Below are 17760 nucleotides of genomic sequence, written 5' to 3' on the forward strand. Positions count from 1 at the left end.
TTAGTTTAGTCCTCATGACAACTTCATAAGGTAGTTATCCTCATAAAAAATAACAGAGCTTAAGACATTTGTTCATGACCAAAAAGTCTATCAGGCATTGTGCAGTAATTTGAAATACATGCTTGTTTTAATTGTAAACCTGTATTCTATATTTTCTACTATCTTACTCTGGAAGTATTAATTTGAAATTGAAAAACTCAGTTATACATCCAGATTTTTGCAGTGTAAATAAGTATATACGTAAAGGCTCATAGACTTAATGAAATTATGTTTTCCTTTAATTATAGATATAGTGTAGATGAGAAAGATCTGTGTTGTTTGCTCTAAACATTGTTAACATTCAGTTTTAATTAGTTTATCAGTATATTAACAATTTATTTGTATTGTAATTAGCCTCCAATTAAAAGAAATAAATTACTTTTAAAAAGAGCAAAAGAAAAAAGAAACAACAACAAAAAAAGAAAGACTCCAAAATTCTTTGACTGAGCTTTCAAAACAATTAAGTTCTGTGTTGGGAGGATGGTATGTTGCCTCCAATCGACCTGTTTCCAGGATAGAGCAAGCATTGCCATGATTCAGAAATATTAACTAGATAATTATTTGATATTCAAAAATTAAATTTCTTCTAGAGTTTCTGTTCTTTACTTGAAGATTGTAAAGCTGGTGTTCCCTTGAATAAGAAAAAATTAGGATCTTTAATGAAAAGAAAAGCAAAATTAAGTTAGTTTTGATGTATACAATTTGCCAAAATATTATAACTGAAAATAAGTAGGAACACTTGTTATAGGAAGTAGACTATTGAAAATAATCTTTTCTGGCATTTTGAAGAGACACAGTGGGTGTGAGGAGAGGAGGAAATACAGAACATATAAATACTTCCAGATGAATATGGTGTAATTATGGAGAGTCAAGGAAAAGGAATGTATTAATAGGGATGGAAAACAGAGGGAAGGAATTTGTAAGACAGATTTGCCTTAATTTTCCCTGACCCACAGAAGTAAGAGAAATGAGAGGATTAATGAAATGGTAATTGGCAATAAAAATCATCATTTGCAGTGAAAATACTCGGTTTTAAAAAGGGAAGCTAGAGTAGTTCAGGAAATATGTTTCTCTCACAGATATAAATCTTTAATAATGATACAAATCTTAGGTAAATCTTGATTAATGTAAAGAAAAATGAAAGATATTACTTAATGTTTGCTCTAAAAATACTCAGAGTAATAATAGTTGGTTATAAATTTCAGTGCTGATTATTGTCAACAATTTATAGGTAAATCATTGTATAAGTTATGATGAATTACTTTGATAAATGAGTGTATATTAGTTTAAAGGTGAAACATTTGGAGTGTCAAGTGAGACTGTATATAAAGTTAAAAGCTCTCATTGTTTTGTTTAAAACTCATTGTGAGGAAAAAAAAAACTAATTGTGAGATGCTCTGACATTTTTGTAGTTAAGTCTATATATAGCTATTTTCCAATATTTTCTTCTGCAAGTCATATCATTATGCTTTGTATATTTAGGTCTTTAATTGATCCTAAATTGATTTTTATAGATGATGTGAGGTAAGGATCTGGTGTTTAAAAAGTTTTCCTTATAGAGAATCAATTATTATATTACTGTATTGTGAATAGTCTACCTTTACCCACTGATCTTCAATGCCAATTTTAAAATGTATCTGTAGTTTGGTTTCTAGTTTCTCAACGTTTTTTCTTTCTGTCCTTGACCTTATATAGCCCTGTAGTTGTTTTGTTAGTTAAGCTTTACACTGAGTCTTTTTTAAAGAATTCATTTATTTATTTTTGGCTGTGCTGGGTCCTCATGGCTGCATGCGGACTTTCTCTAGTTGTAGCGAGTGGGGGCTACTCTAGCTGTGGTCTGCAGGCTTCTCATTGCGGTGGCTTCTCATGTTGCAGAGCATGGGAGCTCATGGGCTTCATCAGTTCTGATGAGTGACCTCAGTAATTGCAGCTCAGAGGCTTAGTTACTCTGTGGCATGTGGAATATTCCTGGACCAGGTATTGGACCTGTGTCCCCTGCAGTGGCATGCAGATTCTTAACCACTCGACCACCAGGGAAATCCAATAGCTTTTTTAGATTATTGCTGGTATTTGGAAATGCTGCTGAATTTTGAATATTTCCTTTAGCTCAGTTACCTTTGCTTTTCATTAAAAGAAAGATGATCTTGGCTATTTTGATTTTTTTAAAAAATGAATTCTACATTCTTAGAATTTGAAATAAACTGATATTTGATTCTGAATCTTTATATTGTTTCATATTAAGTAATTGGTTTTGAGTTGCTCTGGAGCTTCTTCAAATAAGACCTAAAATACGGATGCTAAATGAACACAGACTCATTTATGAAGACCTCATTTTGCCCCAGATATTATAAGATGGTATTCCTTGTGGCTTCTCTGATATTTAGACCTAATTTTGAATATTGAGGAAAATGGTACTCTCAAGACTTACCTAAGCGTAGATTCATTTTTGGCAGTTCATTTGAGCTCAGTACCTATTTTTTGGAGCATCTACTTTGTGGTCAGCTTTTTGCCAAATTTCTTTCCTTTAAGCAGCTAGTAGTGTAATCAAGGAGATAAATGTAGAAAGAAATCAATTCATTACTGTAGCATTATAGAATTTGGTTAAGTATAAGGTAAGTTAAGGTGGTGCAGTGGTAAAGAATCTGCCTGCCAGTGCAGGAGACAGAGAGAAGCAAGTTTGATCCCTGGGTCAGGAAGATCCCCTAGAGTAGGAAATGGCAACCTTCTCCAGCGTTCTAGCCTGGAAAATTCCTTGGCCAGAGGAACTTGGTGGTCTATAGTCCATGGGGTTGCAAAGAGTTGACCATGACTGAGTGACAGAGCTCAAGGTAATCTTAATGTAGAGGTTAAAATTGTGCCCTGGAACGACTTGTAGTTGTGTGACAATCCGTGGAAGCTCAGTTTCCTTGTAAATAAAATAGGAATGCTATATCTGTTGTTGTTGTTCAGTTGCCCAGCTGTGTCCGACTCTTGGCGACCCCATGGACTGCAGCATGCCAGGCCTCCCTGTTCCTCACCATTTCCTGAAGTTTGCCCAAATTCATGTCCATTGCATTGGTGCTGCCATCCAGCCATCTTATCCACTGATGTCCTCTTCTCCTTCTGCCCTCAATCTTTCCTAGTATCAGGGACTTTTCCAATGAGTTGGCTGCTCACATCAGATGACCAAAATACTGGCACTTCAGCTTCAGCATCAGTCCTTCCAATGAATTGTTGTAAGTAGTACTCCAATGTGTATTCAGGGTTCATTTCCCTTAATATTGACTGGTTTGATCTCCTTGTTGTCCAGGGGACTTTCAGGTCTTTTCCAGTACGACATTTTGAAGGCATCAATTCTTTGGCATCCTGCCTTCTTTATGGTCCAACTCTCACACCATGCATGACCACTGGGAAGACCATAGCCCTGACTATGGATCTTTGTCAGCTGAGTAATGTCTCTGCTTTTCAGTACATGGATTATATCAGGCTGGTGCAAATATAATTGCGGTTTTGGACTGTGACTTTTAAATCATTATAACTAGTCTTAGACACATCTTTATTAATCAAAATAGGAATCATTACAATCAACATATTTTTGTTAATGAGAGATAAGCTTGTTTATTCCTGTAGTGTAAGTGGTCGACATTGAGTTCTTTGGCAACTTCTCATGTAGTTGTAAGAGGATCAGCTTCCATGATCCTCTCGATTGGTCCTTGTTGGCTTCCAGTGGCCAGCGACTATGCTACTCATCTTCCACGTGCTCTCTGTTGGTTAGCAGTTCCTGTGCCAGAAAGTGTTGTTGTTGTTGGGAGTTGTTTCTGCTGCTTTTATGACCCATTTTGAACTTGAATAAGAAAATTGCTCAAATTTGCTTTTTGTCTAACATCATTTCCCTAGTCTAAAATAAATATAAACTAAACAGTAGGTAATAAGTCATTTCCCAAAGAACAACATGAAATGAGAAATGTGCATTAAAATGATGTATAACATAACCACATCAAGAATGTATTCCAGTATCAAATGACAGAGTTCCGCAGTGCAAAACCGTAATTATTTTTGCACCAGTCTAATAGTGGGGATATTATAATACGAAGATTGAACAGAATAATTTATGTATTTACCAAATGCTAGCTGATATTATTGGCTGCTAAGGAGCTTGGAATGTGCCTCACATCTCTGTTATAGACAGTGGAGACAACTTCAGAGAGTTAATAAGCAAGGGGATTGTCAGGTAAGGGAGTTAGAGAAGGCAAGGTTCAGAAAAAGAATGAGACTGGCACTTTACAGGAGCAGATCACCTTTAATGAGGCAAGAAGGGGCAGCAGTCAGGTTAGCGAGCTGCTGCGCTTATCCAAGAAAAGAGTAAGTATATATAGGCATGTATGTGCAAAGTTACTGTCTTAAGGGGGCCTGTTCTTCTCCAAGGTTGTTTACAGTAGTTATCTCTTCAATGGTTGGGGCAAGGCATTTTGGAGATAGACCAGAAGCTGGACCAGCTGGGAGCTGGGCGTAATCAACCTTAATGTCCATTTTTTCCTTTGGGTGGGAGAGTTCTTTGTTTTGCATAGAATGGTGGGGAGGACCTGGAGGGAAGTTTTAACTCCAGGCTATTTTGAGCCATGTAACTTTCCTTCAGGGATGACATGTTCAGATTCATGTCTAGAATTCTATAAATCACTGTGTCTGCAGTAGATCAGGGGATTTGGGGGGATAAATTAGAGGAGGTTGTAGTGATAGACGTGTTGAGAGATGGTAACCTAATCATTATAGTTAGAAAATGGTCAGGAGAAAGTTCAATAATACAATGTTATAAAAATAAGATTTGATTGATTTAATGAAAAGAGCAAAGGAGTCAGGAGTGATGTTCCAATGTTTAGTTTTGGTGAATGACTAGATTGTTGTTATTTATAACTTAATTAGGGAGTATGGAAGGAAGGACATGTTAGAGGTGATGAAGAGATTGGGTTCAGGTTTGTTCATGGATGAGATAAATATGTGTTATCTAGATGGGCATATTTAGGGGTGTCTGTGATTTATGTGTCTGGTTGGTAGAGGATTCACGGTGGGAGAGACATAATAAATAATGGTTATATTTAATTGTACTTTGACCTAATGGCATTCAATAAATGTTACCTGTTATTACCATTATCATCCTCATTATCACCACCAATACCACCATCTTATATAGGTAGTGTTATTTTTTTTTATACCTCCAAAAATTAGTTTAATACTGGTCAGAAGGCCTAAGTCCCATGAGAGAGGCACAGCTAGAGCCTACATGCTATGCTGCTTTAGTCATGTCCCACTCTTGGTGATCCTTTGGACTGTAGCCCACCAGGCTCCTCTGTCCATGGCATTTCCCAGGAAAGAATACTGGAGTGGGTTGTCATTTCCTCTCCTATAGGTAGTGTTTAAAGCAACTAATAGATAAGAGTTTCTAGGGGAAAGGCATGAAGTAAAGAGAGAAGTGGGGTGGAGGATAAAGCATTTAGTGGATGGATAGATGAATCACAGAAGGAGATGGTGAGCTTTTATTGGGAGAACTAAGACAAGGTCTCACAAAGAATAGTGAGTTTGTATGACAGAGTAGTTAATAGTATCAGATGTAACAGATTGGTAATGTAAAACCTACAGGGAGTCCACTGGATTTGACAGTAAAATATCAATGGTGACCTCAGCTAAGTAAATCACAGTGGAATGATAGAGAGGGACAGAAACCAGATTAAAATGTACTTAGAAGTATAATGGAAGTGTGATACAAAGTTGGCTAGCTTTGATGAAGTGGTTCAAGAGCCACATGGTGACATCTTACAAGTACCAAATGTTAAAAATTTCCTTTAATGAAAATATCTAGCTAGTCATTATGAATAATTATCAATGATGTTTTTAAAATACAAGGAGTATATTTCTGTGTTGAGACTTAAATCTAGCTTTATTATTTTTCCTCCCATTTTCTCTAGCTGAATTTTATTTATTTTAAAAAATTTTCTTATTTTAATTGGAGGCTAATTACTTTACAGTATTGTAGTGGTTTTTGCCATACATTGACATGAATCAGCCATGGGTGTACATGTGTTCCCCATCCTGAACCCCCTCCCACATCCCTCCCCATCCCATCCCTCAGGGTCATCCCAGTGCACCAGCCCTAAAGCACCCTGTCTCATGCGTTGAACCTGGACTGGTGATCCATTTCACATATGATAATATACATGTTTCAATGCTATTCTCTCAAATCATCCCATCCTCGCCTTCTCCCACAGAGTCCAAAAGTCTGTTCTTTACATCTGTGTCTCTTTTGCTGTCTCGCATATAGGGTAGTCATTACCATCTTTCTAAATTTCATATATATGTGTTAATATACTGAATTGGTGTTTTTCTTTCTGACTTACTTCATTCTGTATAATAGGCTCCAGTTTCATCCACCTCATTAGAACTGGTTCATGTGCATTCTTTTTAATATCTGTGTAATATTCCATTGTGTATATGTACCACAACTTTCTTATCCATTTGTCTGCTGATGGACATCTAGGTTGCTTCTATGTCCTGGCTATTATAAACAGCACTGCGGTGAACATTGGGGTACACGTGTCTCTTTCAATTCCGGTTTCCTTGGTGTGTAAGCCCAGCAGTGGGATTGCTGGGTCATATGGCAGTTCTTTTTGCAGTTTTTTAAGGAATCTCCACACTGTTCTCCATAGTGGCTGTACTAGTTTTCATTGCCACCAGCAGTGTAAGAGGGTTCCCTTTTCTCCACACCCTCTCCAGCATTTATTGTTTGTAGACTTTTTGATAGCGCCCATTCTGACTAGTGTGAGATGGTACCTCATTGTGGTTTTGATTTGCATTTCTCTGATCATGAGTGATGTTGAGCATCTTTTCATGTGTTTGTTAGCCATCTGTATGTCTTCTTAGTTCTTCATAGTCTGTTTAGTTCTTTGGCCCACTTTTTGATTGGGTCGTTTATTTTTCTGAAATTGACCTGCAGGAGCTGTTTGTATATTTTTGAGATTAATTCTTTGCTTCGTTTGCTATTATTTTCTCCCATTCTGAAGGCTGTCTTTTCACTTTGCTTATAGTTTCCTTTGTTGTGCAAAAGCTTTTAAGTTTAATTAGGTCCCATTTGTTTATTTTTGCTTTTATTTCCATTACTCTGGGAGGTGGGTCATAGAGTATCCTGCTGTGATTTATGTCAGAGAGTGTTTTGCCTACGTTTTCCTCTAGGAGTTTTATAGTTTCTGGTCTTACATTTAGATCTTTAATCTATTTTGAGTTTATTTTTGTGTATGGTGTTAGAAAGTGTTCTAGTTTCATTCTTTTACAAGTGGTTGACCAGTTTTCCCAGCACCACTTGTTAAAGAGATTGTCTTTTCTCCATTGTATATCCTTGCCTCCTTTGTCAAAGATAAGGTGTCCATAGGTGCGTGGATTTATCTCTGGGCTTTCTATTCTGTTCCATTAATCTATATTTCTGTCTTTGTGCCAGTACCATACTGTCTTGATGACTGTAACTTTGTAGTATAGTCTGAAGTCTTGATTGATTCCTTCAGTTACATTCTTCTTTCTCAAGATTGCTTTGGCTATTTGAGTTTTTTTTTGTATTTCCATACAAATTGTGAAATTATTTGTTCTAGTTCTGTGAAAATACCGTTGGTAGCTTGATAGTGATTGCATTGAATCTATAGATTGCTTTGGGTAGTATACTCATTTTCACTATATTGATTCTTCTGATCTATGAACATGGTATATTTCTCCATCTAATTGTGTCCTCTTTGATTTCTTTGATCAGTGTTTTATAGTTTTCTATATATAGGTCTTTTGTTTCTTTAGGTAGATTTATTCCTAAGTATTTTATTCTTTTCATTGCAGTGGTGAATGGAATTGTTTCCTTAATTTCTCTTTCTGTTCTCTCATTGTTAGTGTATAGGAACGCAAGGGATTTCTGTGTGGTAATTTTATATCCTGAAACTTTACTATATTCATTGATTAGCCCTAGTAATTTTTCTGGTGGAGTCTTTAGGGTTTTCTATGTAGAGGATCACATCATCTGCAAACAGTGAGAGTTTTACTTCTTCCTTTCCAGCCTGGATTCCTTTTTCTTCTCTGATTGCTGTGGCTAAAACTTCCAGAACTATGTTGAATAGTAGTGGTGAGAATGGGCACCCTTGTCTTGTTCCTGACTTGAGGGGAAATGCTTTCAGGTTTTCACCATTGAGGATAATGTTTGCTGTGGGTTTATCATATATGGCTTTTATTATGTTGAGGCATATTCCTTCTGTGCCTGCTTTCTGGAGGATTTTTATCATAAATGGATGTTGAATTTTGTCAAAGGCTTTCTCTGCATCTATTGAGATAATCATATGGTTTTTATCTTTCAATTTGTTAATGTGATGTATCACATTGATTGATTTGCAAATGTTGAAGAATCCTTGCATTCCTGGGATAAAGCCCACTTGGTCATGATGTATGATCTTATGATGTCGGATTCTGTTTGCTAGAATTTTGTTAAGGATTTTTGCATCTGTATTCATCAGTGATACTGGCCTGTAGTGAAAAATAGTTTATGCATTGTATTATTCTAGAGAAGACTGAGTAGAAAGTTGAAGTATAGCTCTCTACCTTCTACTCCTTACTAAGTTGAATTTTCCCTTTCAATTTTATTAATTTAAAGCATTGAATATTCAGAGAATAAGTTAAATGTAATAAGAGAATAAAAATTCTGTATATCTTTTGTTCTGCCAACAGAAGTTGGGTTGGCAGAACAAGATACACTTAAATGAAAAAGAGAACTGCATTTAATTTAGTCCCACATTTAAACAGACATTTTAAAAGCAAATATTAGCATTAAATGTTTCATTGAGTAGTAGCTCCATTTCATTAGTAAGGATTGTGAACCTGATGGTATATTTACTTTTACATTTATAATTGTAATTTATATCTTGCCTTCCAAAATGAATTTGAGTCAGTGTTTTAAGTATAAAACTGTGTCTGCAAACCTAGCAGTTTGGCTTGCTCTTGGTGGTAGGTTAGGTTCTTAAGAAGAAGGGTGCAAGAGTCAAGGAAGAAATAAGGAAGATAAAACTGACAAAACCAGAAAAGACAAAGAAAAATAAAGGTTATTGAGATGGAAAGTTATCTGGTTTGGAGCAGGGGAAAATCATATCAAGAGAAAGAAATACTAAGGAGAGACTGGATATTTTGAAGTTTGGGGTTAGAGAACTAATCTGCCAGTAGAATAGTTTAAAATTGATCTTGCATTTTGATATTAATTTCTTATTTAAACGCTTCCTTCTCTGTAGTGACCCTTTGTGTCTTTTCAGTCTTTTAACTTTATTGAGGCTTTCAATGGATAATCAAAGGTCTCTCTTGGTGAATGCTACATTGTACTTAAAAATATGTGGCTTCTTTTCAAATATCTCTGATTTCTAACATAATTCCTCAGTGATGACAGAATAGACTGTATTAGACCATGAAATTTTTGTGCCTTATTTTATGTCCCTGGGTATGTTCCAGTGTCTCTTGATTTATAGTCTGTGGAAACTAGAATTTTTATCCTACTGTTGTGTGAAAATTATATAAATCTTAATTATTTTGGCTTGGTTCATAGTACTTTTCAGGTTCACTTATCCTTCTACTTTTCTATGTATTCATTCTGTTAGTTTTTGAGAGTTTGATAGTGAAACTCCAACTAAAATCTTAATATATCTACTTAAAAATATAATTGTAATATATAGTGGAACTACATGTAACTTTGTTCTATACTTTCCAAGTCTCCTGTAGATGTGTTATACTTTTATAATTTAAAAAATAAAAAAAAGAAAGAGAAATAATGGATCTTGCAAATTTATTGTTGAGGACCTGAGCATGTACTCGAATCTGCAAAGTAGAATGTCTTTGAGTGATTTGATCACAGTTAAGCTGTCCTTGCCTTCTTCTTGCCTATAATATGGATCTTTTTTATGGTCTGCCTTCTCTATTCCCTTTAAATTCTTACCCTGAGACTTTACAAGTTGTTGTTCAGTTGATAAGTTGTGTCTGACTCAATGGATTGCAGCACACTAGGCCTCTCTGTCTTTCACTATTTCCTGGAGTGTGCTCAGGTTCATATCCATTTTATCAGTGATGCCATCTAACCATCTCCTCTATCTCTGCTTTTTCCTCCTGCCCTCCATCTTTCCCAGCATCAGGGTCTTTTCCAGTGAGTTGGTTCTTTGCATCAAGTGTCCGAAGTATTGGAGCTTCAACTTCAGCATAAGTCCTTCCAGTGAATATTCAGGGTTGATTCCTTTAGGACTGAGTGATTTGATCTTGCTGTCGAAGGGACTCTCAAGTCTTCTCCAGTGTTGCGGTCCTTTAATGGACTGGAACCTGGTGGTCCAGGGTCGATGGTAAGAAAGTGAAAGAGAGAAAGAAGCTGATATTCCCTGGTTTATGCAGAGAACCAATAAAACCCTAAAACAGGGCTTGCACTGCTCACGAGGGCACAGGGCGCCCTCTCGAGGGGGTCTTGAAAGCTGGGGCAGGAGAATGAGCTTGGCAGGGTTTCTATGCTCCAGAGAATTAGGTGGAGGGAGGGATGGAGAGGGAGAGGGAGGGGGAAAAGGGGGGAGAGGGGGAGAGAGACACAGGGACCCAAGCTCTGATGGAGCAAAGGTGCTTTAATGATCTTTCTGTGAGTATGTATAGGCTGTTGTATAAGGAATTTCTTTCGACAATAATAAAGATCAGAAAACCAAACGTACAACAATCGTTACCAAGGGAACAAGGGATTAACAATGGTAATATGGTCAGGAGACAGTCCATATCTCTTTTTTTTTTTTTAAAATTTTTATTAGTTGGAGGCTAATTACTTTACATCATTACAGTAGTTTTTGTTATACATTGATATGAATTAGCCCTGGATTTACATGTATTCCCCATCCCAGGCCCCCCTCCCACCTCCCTCTCCACCCGATCCCTCTGGGTCTTCCCAGTGCACCAGGCCCGAGCACTTGTCTCATGTACCCAGCCTGAGCTGGTTATCCGTTTCACCCTAGATAATATACATGTTTCAATGCTGTTCTCCTGAAACATCCCACCCTCGCCTTCTCCCAGAGTCCACAAGTCTGTTCCATACATCTGAGTCTCTTTTTCTGTTTTGCATATAGGGTTATCGTTACCATCTTTCTAAAGTCCATATATATGTGTTAGTATATTGTAATGGTCTTTATCTTTCTGGCTTACTTCGCTCTGTATAATGGGCTCCAGTTTCATCCATCTCATTAGAACTGATTCAAATGAATTCTTTTTAATGGCTGAGTAGTATTCCATGGTGTATATGTACCACAGCTTCCTCATCCATTCGTCTGCTGATGGGCATCTGGGTTGCTTCCATGTCCTGGCTATTATAAACAGTGCTGCGATGAACATTGGGGTGCAGGTGTCTCTTTCAGATCTGGTTTCCTTGGTGTGTATGCCCAGAAGTGGGATTGCTGGGTCATATGGCAGTTCTATTTCCAGCTTTTGAAAGAGGATCGAGACTAAGCAGTTTTGTCCTAAGGAGAATGTTTACTGAAGGAGATTCATGTATGTCTCATCCTCAGTCCTGGGAGCGGCGTGCCATTCCACTCCTTTCCGTTGCCAGAAATTGATAAGGAACAGAGGATTTATGAGAAACAGCACGTAGGAATCCTATTAAACATTCCCTGACACTCCAGCACCACAATTCTTTAAAAGGAGGAAAGGTTTTTTATGGGGAAGGAACACAGAAGAGATGAAATGGGAGAGAAAGAGAAAGTTGGGCAACAGATAAAAACTGTCCTTTTTTTGGACTCTTACAAAAGAGACAATACTCCCTCTTCTATATTCTACTTAACTTTATTGTAATATCAATACTTATGACACTATGAGTGGTACTTTATTCTGATTTGTCTACTGAATTGTGAGATCCCTAAGGGCAAGACAGGCTTCCCTGGTAGCTCAGAGGGTAAAGAATCTGCCTGCAGTGCAGGAGACCTGGGTTTGATGCCTTGGTTAGGAAGATCCCCTGGAGAAGGGAATGGAAACCCACTCCAGTATTCTTGCCTGGAAAATCCCATGGACAGAGGTCCCTGGTGGGCTATAGTCCATAGGGTCACAAAGAGTTGGACACGACTGAGTGACTAGCACACACATAAGGGCAAGACATTTTTGTTATTTCTCTTTCACTAACCATCTAGAGAAGGAACGTAAGGGAATTCCCTGGTGGTGTAACAGTTGGGACTCCCTATTTCCATTTCAGGGGACACAGGGGGTCAGCGAACTAAGATCCTACTGGCTTTGTGGTAGGGCCAAAAAAAAAAAAGGAGCTAATATATTAAAAGTGTTTAATGCTGTGCCACAGCATTGGTAAGCACACAATAGATGTTAAAAAAGGAAAGTTATATTGAGTTCCTATTTTGTATATAGCAAGCACTTTGCTAAGAGAAAGAGATCATCAAATCCACTGGTTTCAAACTTTTACTTTCATGAAAATGTTTTGATAAGTAAGTACTTCCTCACTCATTTAAGTATTTATGATTTCTATATTTTAATGTTAAATAAAACTGGTAAATCATTCTTTTTTTTTTTTTTTCATTCTTTTACTGGAGTGTAAACACTATAGTGGTTTGATACCCACCATTCATTATACATGTATAAAAAGATACAAACAACTTCTTTTTTTTTTTAAACTTCTTTCTTAACATTAAAAAATTTATATTCCTTTCTCTGTTTAAATTTGTATTTCTATTACATTTTTCCCACCAGATTTCATCCTTTTGTTGTAATGTATTTTTTATGTATGGATTATGTTTTGCATATAATATATAATGTATACATTATGAAGGCAATATATTTTTATGCATGCAAAGCTTTCTTGAATATTGATCACCCTATCATGTGTCTTTGAACAACTATATGAAGTCAAATTTAAAATATATTTTTCTAGTTATTTTAATTAGCATACAATTAGTAAAACAATATAAATGTATTGAATGTTAAGTCATTACTAAGCAAGAAAATAAGAAGTTTTTGGAAATGCATCTTTTAATGAGATGGATGAAGCTGATCTTTAATTTTTTTCAGTTAATTGAACCTTTTGTGGATAAATAATACCCAGTGCTACAGTAAGACAATGTTCAGCATTGGTTTTATTTCCTCCTTTTCTTTCTTTTAGAGATCTAAGTTTTGAGTACTCTGTTTATATAATTAATTGAATGATAATGGACAGTTTTGTTTCAGAAATTTTTACTCAATTATTTGAACTTTTCTAATGTCAAATGATTTATCATCAGAATTATTTTTATTTATCTATCAGCTGATAATTTGATTAAGACCTTTTTCAGTTTTGTTGGAAGCAAAGAATAGAAATCACCTGGCTTGCCAGAATCATTGGAGTCATTGAAGACTTGAAATTCTGGGAAGCTTAACCACAACGGCTTTACAGAAGCTCCTTAGTGTAATTGTATTGAGTAGTAATTGTATGTTAGTGTTTTATTCATGGGCATTGTTCAGAGGATATTGAGAAAAGCTAAATCTTGTTAACTTCAATATACCTATGTCAAAAGGATATTTCTCTGATAAGATGTTTTTATCAGGTGACTTAAACACTTTTAACCAAAACCTTTTATTCAGTGTAAAGCCACTGTCTATCTTGAAACCTTTTTGGCAAAACTGATCTTTCTTTGTCACGCCAATGAGATTTACTTTCATGATGTAAGAAGTCTGAGTTCATTTTTTCAATTCAAATAAATTGATTTGATTCATGTTCCTGTAACAACCATCTTTGATACTTAATCCTTGGTAGATGTAAGGCAAAAAGACTTGTTTAAAGGGTGTTCCTTGGAAGAAATAAATTGACTTTGTCTTTCTTGTTCTTTTTTAGAAACTCTCTTAGCTTTGCTTCACAGAGCTCTCCTTGAAAAGGAATATATTCTCTGATGATGAACATGGGCTAGAAATGATGAACTTTTAAAATGAAAATTGTAATCAACTTCTGAGTATATCTGAAAATAGAACATTCTATCCCAATTCCTCATTTTAAATTTCTGTCTTTACTGTTTACTGTAATAGTGTATAAAACAGGAAGCCATAAAGTCAGTTTGTAGTACTCTAAGAAGGCTTTGAAGACAAAGTATTATGAATCATTTCTTATTTAATACTTTTTATAAAGTGAATAAAGGCACTTGTGGAAGGGGAGGCAAGAAAGGAGAATTAGATGACCTCTCTGCTGTCAGACAGTTAATTTTAGGAAAAGGATGAGTACAAGTGGAAAATGAATACCTGTCCTTTGTTGTTTGCCTATTTCTATGACCTTTAGTAGTGTAAACTATATGATATTGGAATATCCCTATTCTTATATTTATGGTAGCCTCTATTTTATAGTCAGGGAAACTTATAGTTGAAAGAATTGCCTATGGTCACTAAGCTAGTTAATGGTTTAGTTAAGAACTCCAAAGCTTATTTTCCCTCCTGTGTTACATTACTTCGTACATAGTCTGGTATATAATAAATGTTTACTGTATATTGCTTTTTTTCCTCTTCTGGCCGTACAACATGGCATATGGTATTTTAGCTCCCAGACCAGAGTAGGAACCCACTCCCCTCTGCTTTGGAAGCGTGGAGTCTTAACCACTGGACCACCAGGGAAGTCCCTACTATATATTTAATGAAAGAATAGCTTTGTATTGTTTTGTGAACTGTTTAATCATAACCTTGGAGTAGTTTCTTGAATTTTGTACTGCTGGATAAATGTAACATTATAGGTGAGTCACTACTGAAAAATATTGAAGATACCTCAAAAAAATAAAGAAGATACCTCATATTTTTAAAGCCTGGTCAAGTTCATCTCCCTTTCGTTACTGAGGTGGTGTTGGTTGAAGTGACTAACAGCATCAAAGAACTCAGACATATTTTTAATGTTTTATCAATTAAGATAGAGACCTGTTATCAGTGTAGTAGTGTTTATTTGCTTGGGGTCAATTGGCTGTATGTAGAAACTACAGTCAGATGTCCATGAGGCAAACATACTCATATGTTTATTTGACCAGTATATTTTTGTTTCTGTGTTACAGGTATTCTCTTAAACCTAATGACCAGATTTTGGCTGAAGAGAAACATAAGGAACTGTAAGTGCATTAAACCCTAGGCTATACATAATTTAGACTCTGTCTGTGGATTAGATGTGTAAACAATCTGATTTTTAAAATTCCATGAGGTCTTAAAATCTAAAGATGTAACCAATAGTATGTTCTTAATCCTAGTAGGATTAGGATAAGTTATACTACATAAGGTTAAGAAAGTTGTTACCATATGCACATTAAAATATGTTTTAATAGTATTGTATCCCATCATCTGGACTAAGGGCATATTGGGAAATAAGTTGTTTTGTTTTCTTTCCCCACATAAAGTATTAAATTGTCATTGTTAATTTTGGCTCTTGCTCAGTTGACTTCCACCCTGTGCTTAAGGTGGAGACATGATTTTGTCACCTTAGGAAAAAGTAAATGCTTAAGCTTGTTTAGCACAAGGTTAAGAAAACACTTTAAAATTGTAGATGTGAATATAACTTAGTTTATTTAAAAAAATTTAATATTCATAGGAGTCTCTCTTTTAGGTAAAGTAACTGTATACATGATTTTGGAATATCTCTGTTGCTGTTTTTCTGCCCTATTGTAATATCTAAAAAACTTACTGCATTACAAGAACTGTGAGGTTTTTAGCTAAAAATTTCAGACTTGGTAGTTTTAAAAATTCATCTCTTGTTTTTTATTATCATAGGATTGTTCCAGGAGGGAAGCTAAAAAAAAAAAGAGTACACGCTTCTGTTTTCTAGTAGTCTACCTTTTTTTCCTCCATCATGCAATAAGAAAGTTCTGATAACCATAATTATTATGCAAATATTTAATATCAAATAATAATGTAGAACAAAGAGTTTGAGGCTTACTATACCTTTAGGTTGGACTTAACATTATTAGTATTATTATTATATGTTTTTAGAATTGACATATAGTTGACTTACAGTGTCCTGCAGACCACACTTATTCTCAGTCATAGTTAAGGTTCTATCCTGTTTATAAATACGTTGGTGAATTTTACAGACTTCCTTGGGTGTTTCCTTAATGTTTGACATCTGTTTCAAGTCCCTTGCTGTTTAATTTAAATGAAATCTTTATTTCTACTCATGTGTATGGATAATCACTTTCTGTAGATCAAGTACTTTTCAAGACTCTTATTTTCTTCCCAAAGTTAAGTAGTGATTTTTCTGAGTACTTTTAACTTCTTAAAAAAAAAAAACTCTGTCCTGGACCTCTTCCAAATTATTTTCTTCTTTTTCTCTTATTGAAGAGATTGTAGAAAGTGTTAATCATCAAATGGTAGGCTCGGTAAAGGATTTCTTTAAGAGTTCTTAACAATTGATATATCCCATTGTTAACGTTAGCCTTTCATCATGTTAATCATAAAATGGTAGGCTCAATGTGTAGGGAAAGGATTTCTTTAAGAGTTCTTATAGTTGGTATATCCCATTGTTATGTTAGCCTTTCACCAGTGTTTTTATATTTGTTATGTCTTCATTTAATTATAATCTCCAAGTGGGTTCTCAAATTTATTGTCAAGGAGTTTTATATATATTTTTTTCTTTACAACCAGAAATTGTCAATGAGTGTACTTGATTGTCACTGTACCATTGGTTGATTGCTTTTTATTTATAGGTCTTATAGCAGAGCTTTTTTGGTTTGGGAATTAGGTAGTCAATCTAGAAGTTCTTTGGGGCTTTCCTGGTAGCTCAGTTAGTAAAGAATCTGCCTGCAATGCAGGAGACCCTGGTTCAATTTCTGGTTGGGAAGATGCCCTGGAGAAGGGATAGGCTACCCACTCCAGTACTATGACCAATATTAAAAATACCAGAGAACTGCAATAAAGGCAATATTTTCATATTATTTAATATGTAACCCATATTAATGCTATTCATTTGCAGTTTCTTTAGCTGTCTATGTTATAGTTGACCCTCAAGGATAGATTGATGTTTTTCTTTGACTTTATTATTAAATGGATAGTATATAATTAACCATATACCCACCACCTAGATTTTATCATTGACATTTTACTCTACTTACTTTTTTACGTATCCATTCTTTTGTCCATCCATGACTTCATCTGCTTTTTGAATGCATCTCAAAAGTAAACTGCAGACATCAGTATGTTTCCCCATAAGTATTTCAACATACATACCATTACCTAGAGTTCAGTCCTTTAAAGTTTTTTGTATTTACATACATTTTCATACATTGAAACACACACACACAAATCTTCAGTGTACATTTGCTGAGTTTTGACAGATGCATGAATGTTTGTAACCCAGTTTTCTATCAAGATTTAGAACATTATCATCACCCCAGAGAATTCTTCCCTTATTCTTCCTCTTTGTAGTCACTCTCTGTTCCTACCCTCTGAGAGGAACCATTATTATGATTCTTTTTCAAGTACAGATTAAGGTTATCCTATTCTGAAATTTCTTACTAATGGAATCACATGTCTATTCTGTTTTATATAGTGCTTCTTTCACTCAGTATAATGTTTTTAGATTCTTTCATGTTGTATGAATTAATTAATTTCTTTTTATTGCTTATCAACATTCCATGGTTTATCTGTTCTCTTATTGGTGGACATTTAGGCTGTTTCATTTTGGCTGCTATGAATAAAGTTGCTGTTAATATTTTTGTACAAGTCTTTTGGTGAACATGTTTT

At 35.4% G+C, this 17760-nt stretch overlaps 1 protein-coding gene across 4 annotated transcripts in view; it reads left to right on the plus strand.

The window, feature by feature from the left end:
* ADK (adenosine kinase) overlaps window positions 1–17760 on the plus strand; it is a 533995-nt gene that overhangs the window by 60419 nt on the left and 455816 nt on the right. For all 4 annotated transcript variants that reach the window (XM_070470873.1, XM_070470876.1, XM_070470874.1 and 1 more), the window contains exon 3: window positions 15087–15140. In XM_070470873.1, the coding sequence (XP_070326974.1) occupies window positions 15087–15140 (54 nt within the window). The remainder of the gene's footprint in view (window positions 1–15086; window positions 15141–17760) is intronic.

The sequence above is a fragment of the Odocoileus virginianus genome, chromosome 7 (genome assembly GCF_023699985.2).
Source record: "Odocoileus virginianus isolate 20LAN1187 ecotype Illinois chromosome 7, Ovbor_1.2, whole genome shotgun sequence".
In the NCBI taxonomy this organism is placed as follows: Eukaryota; Metazoa; Chordata; class Mammalia; order Artiodactyla; family Cervidae; genus Odocoileus; species Odocoileus virginianus.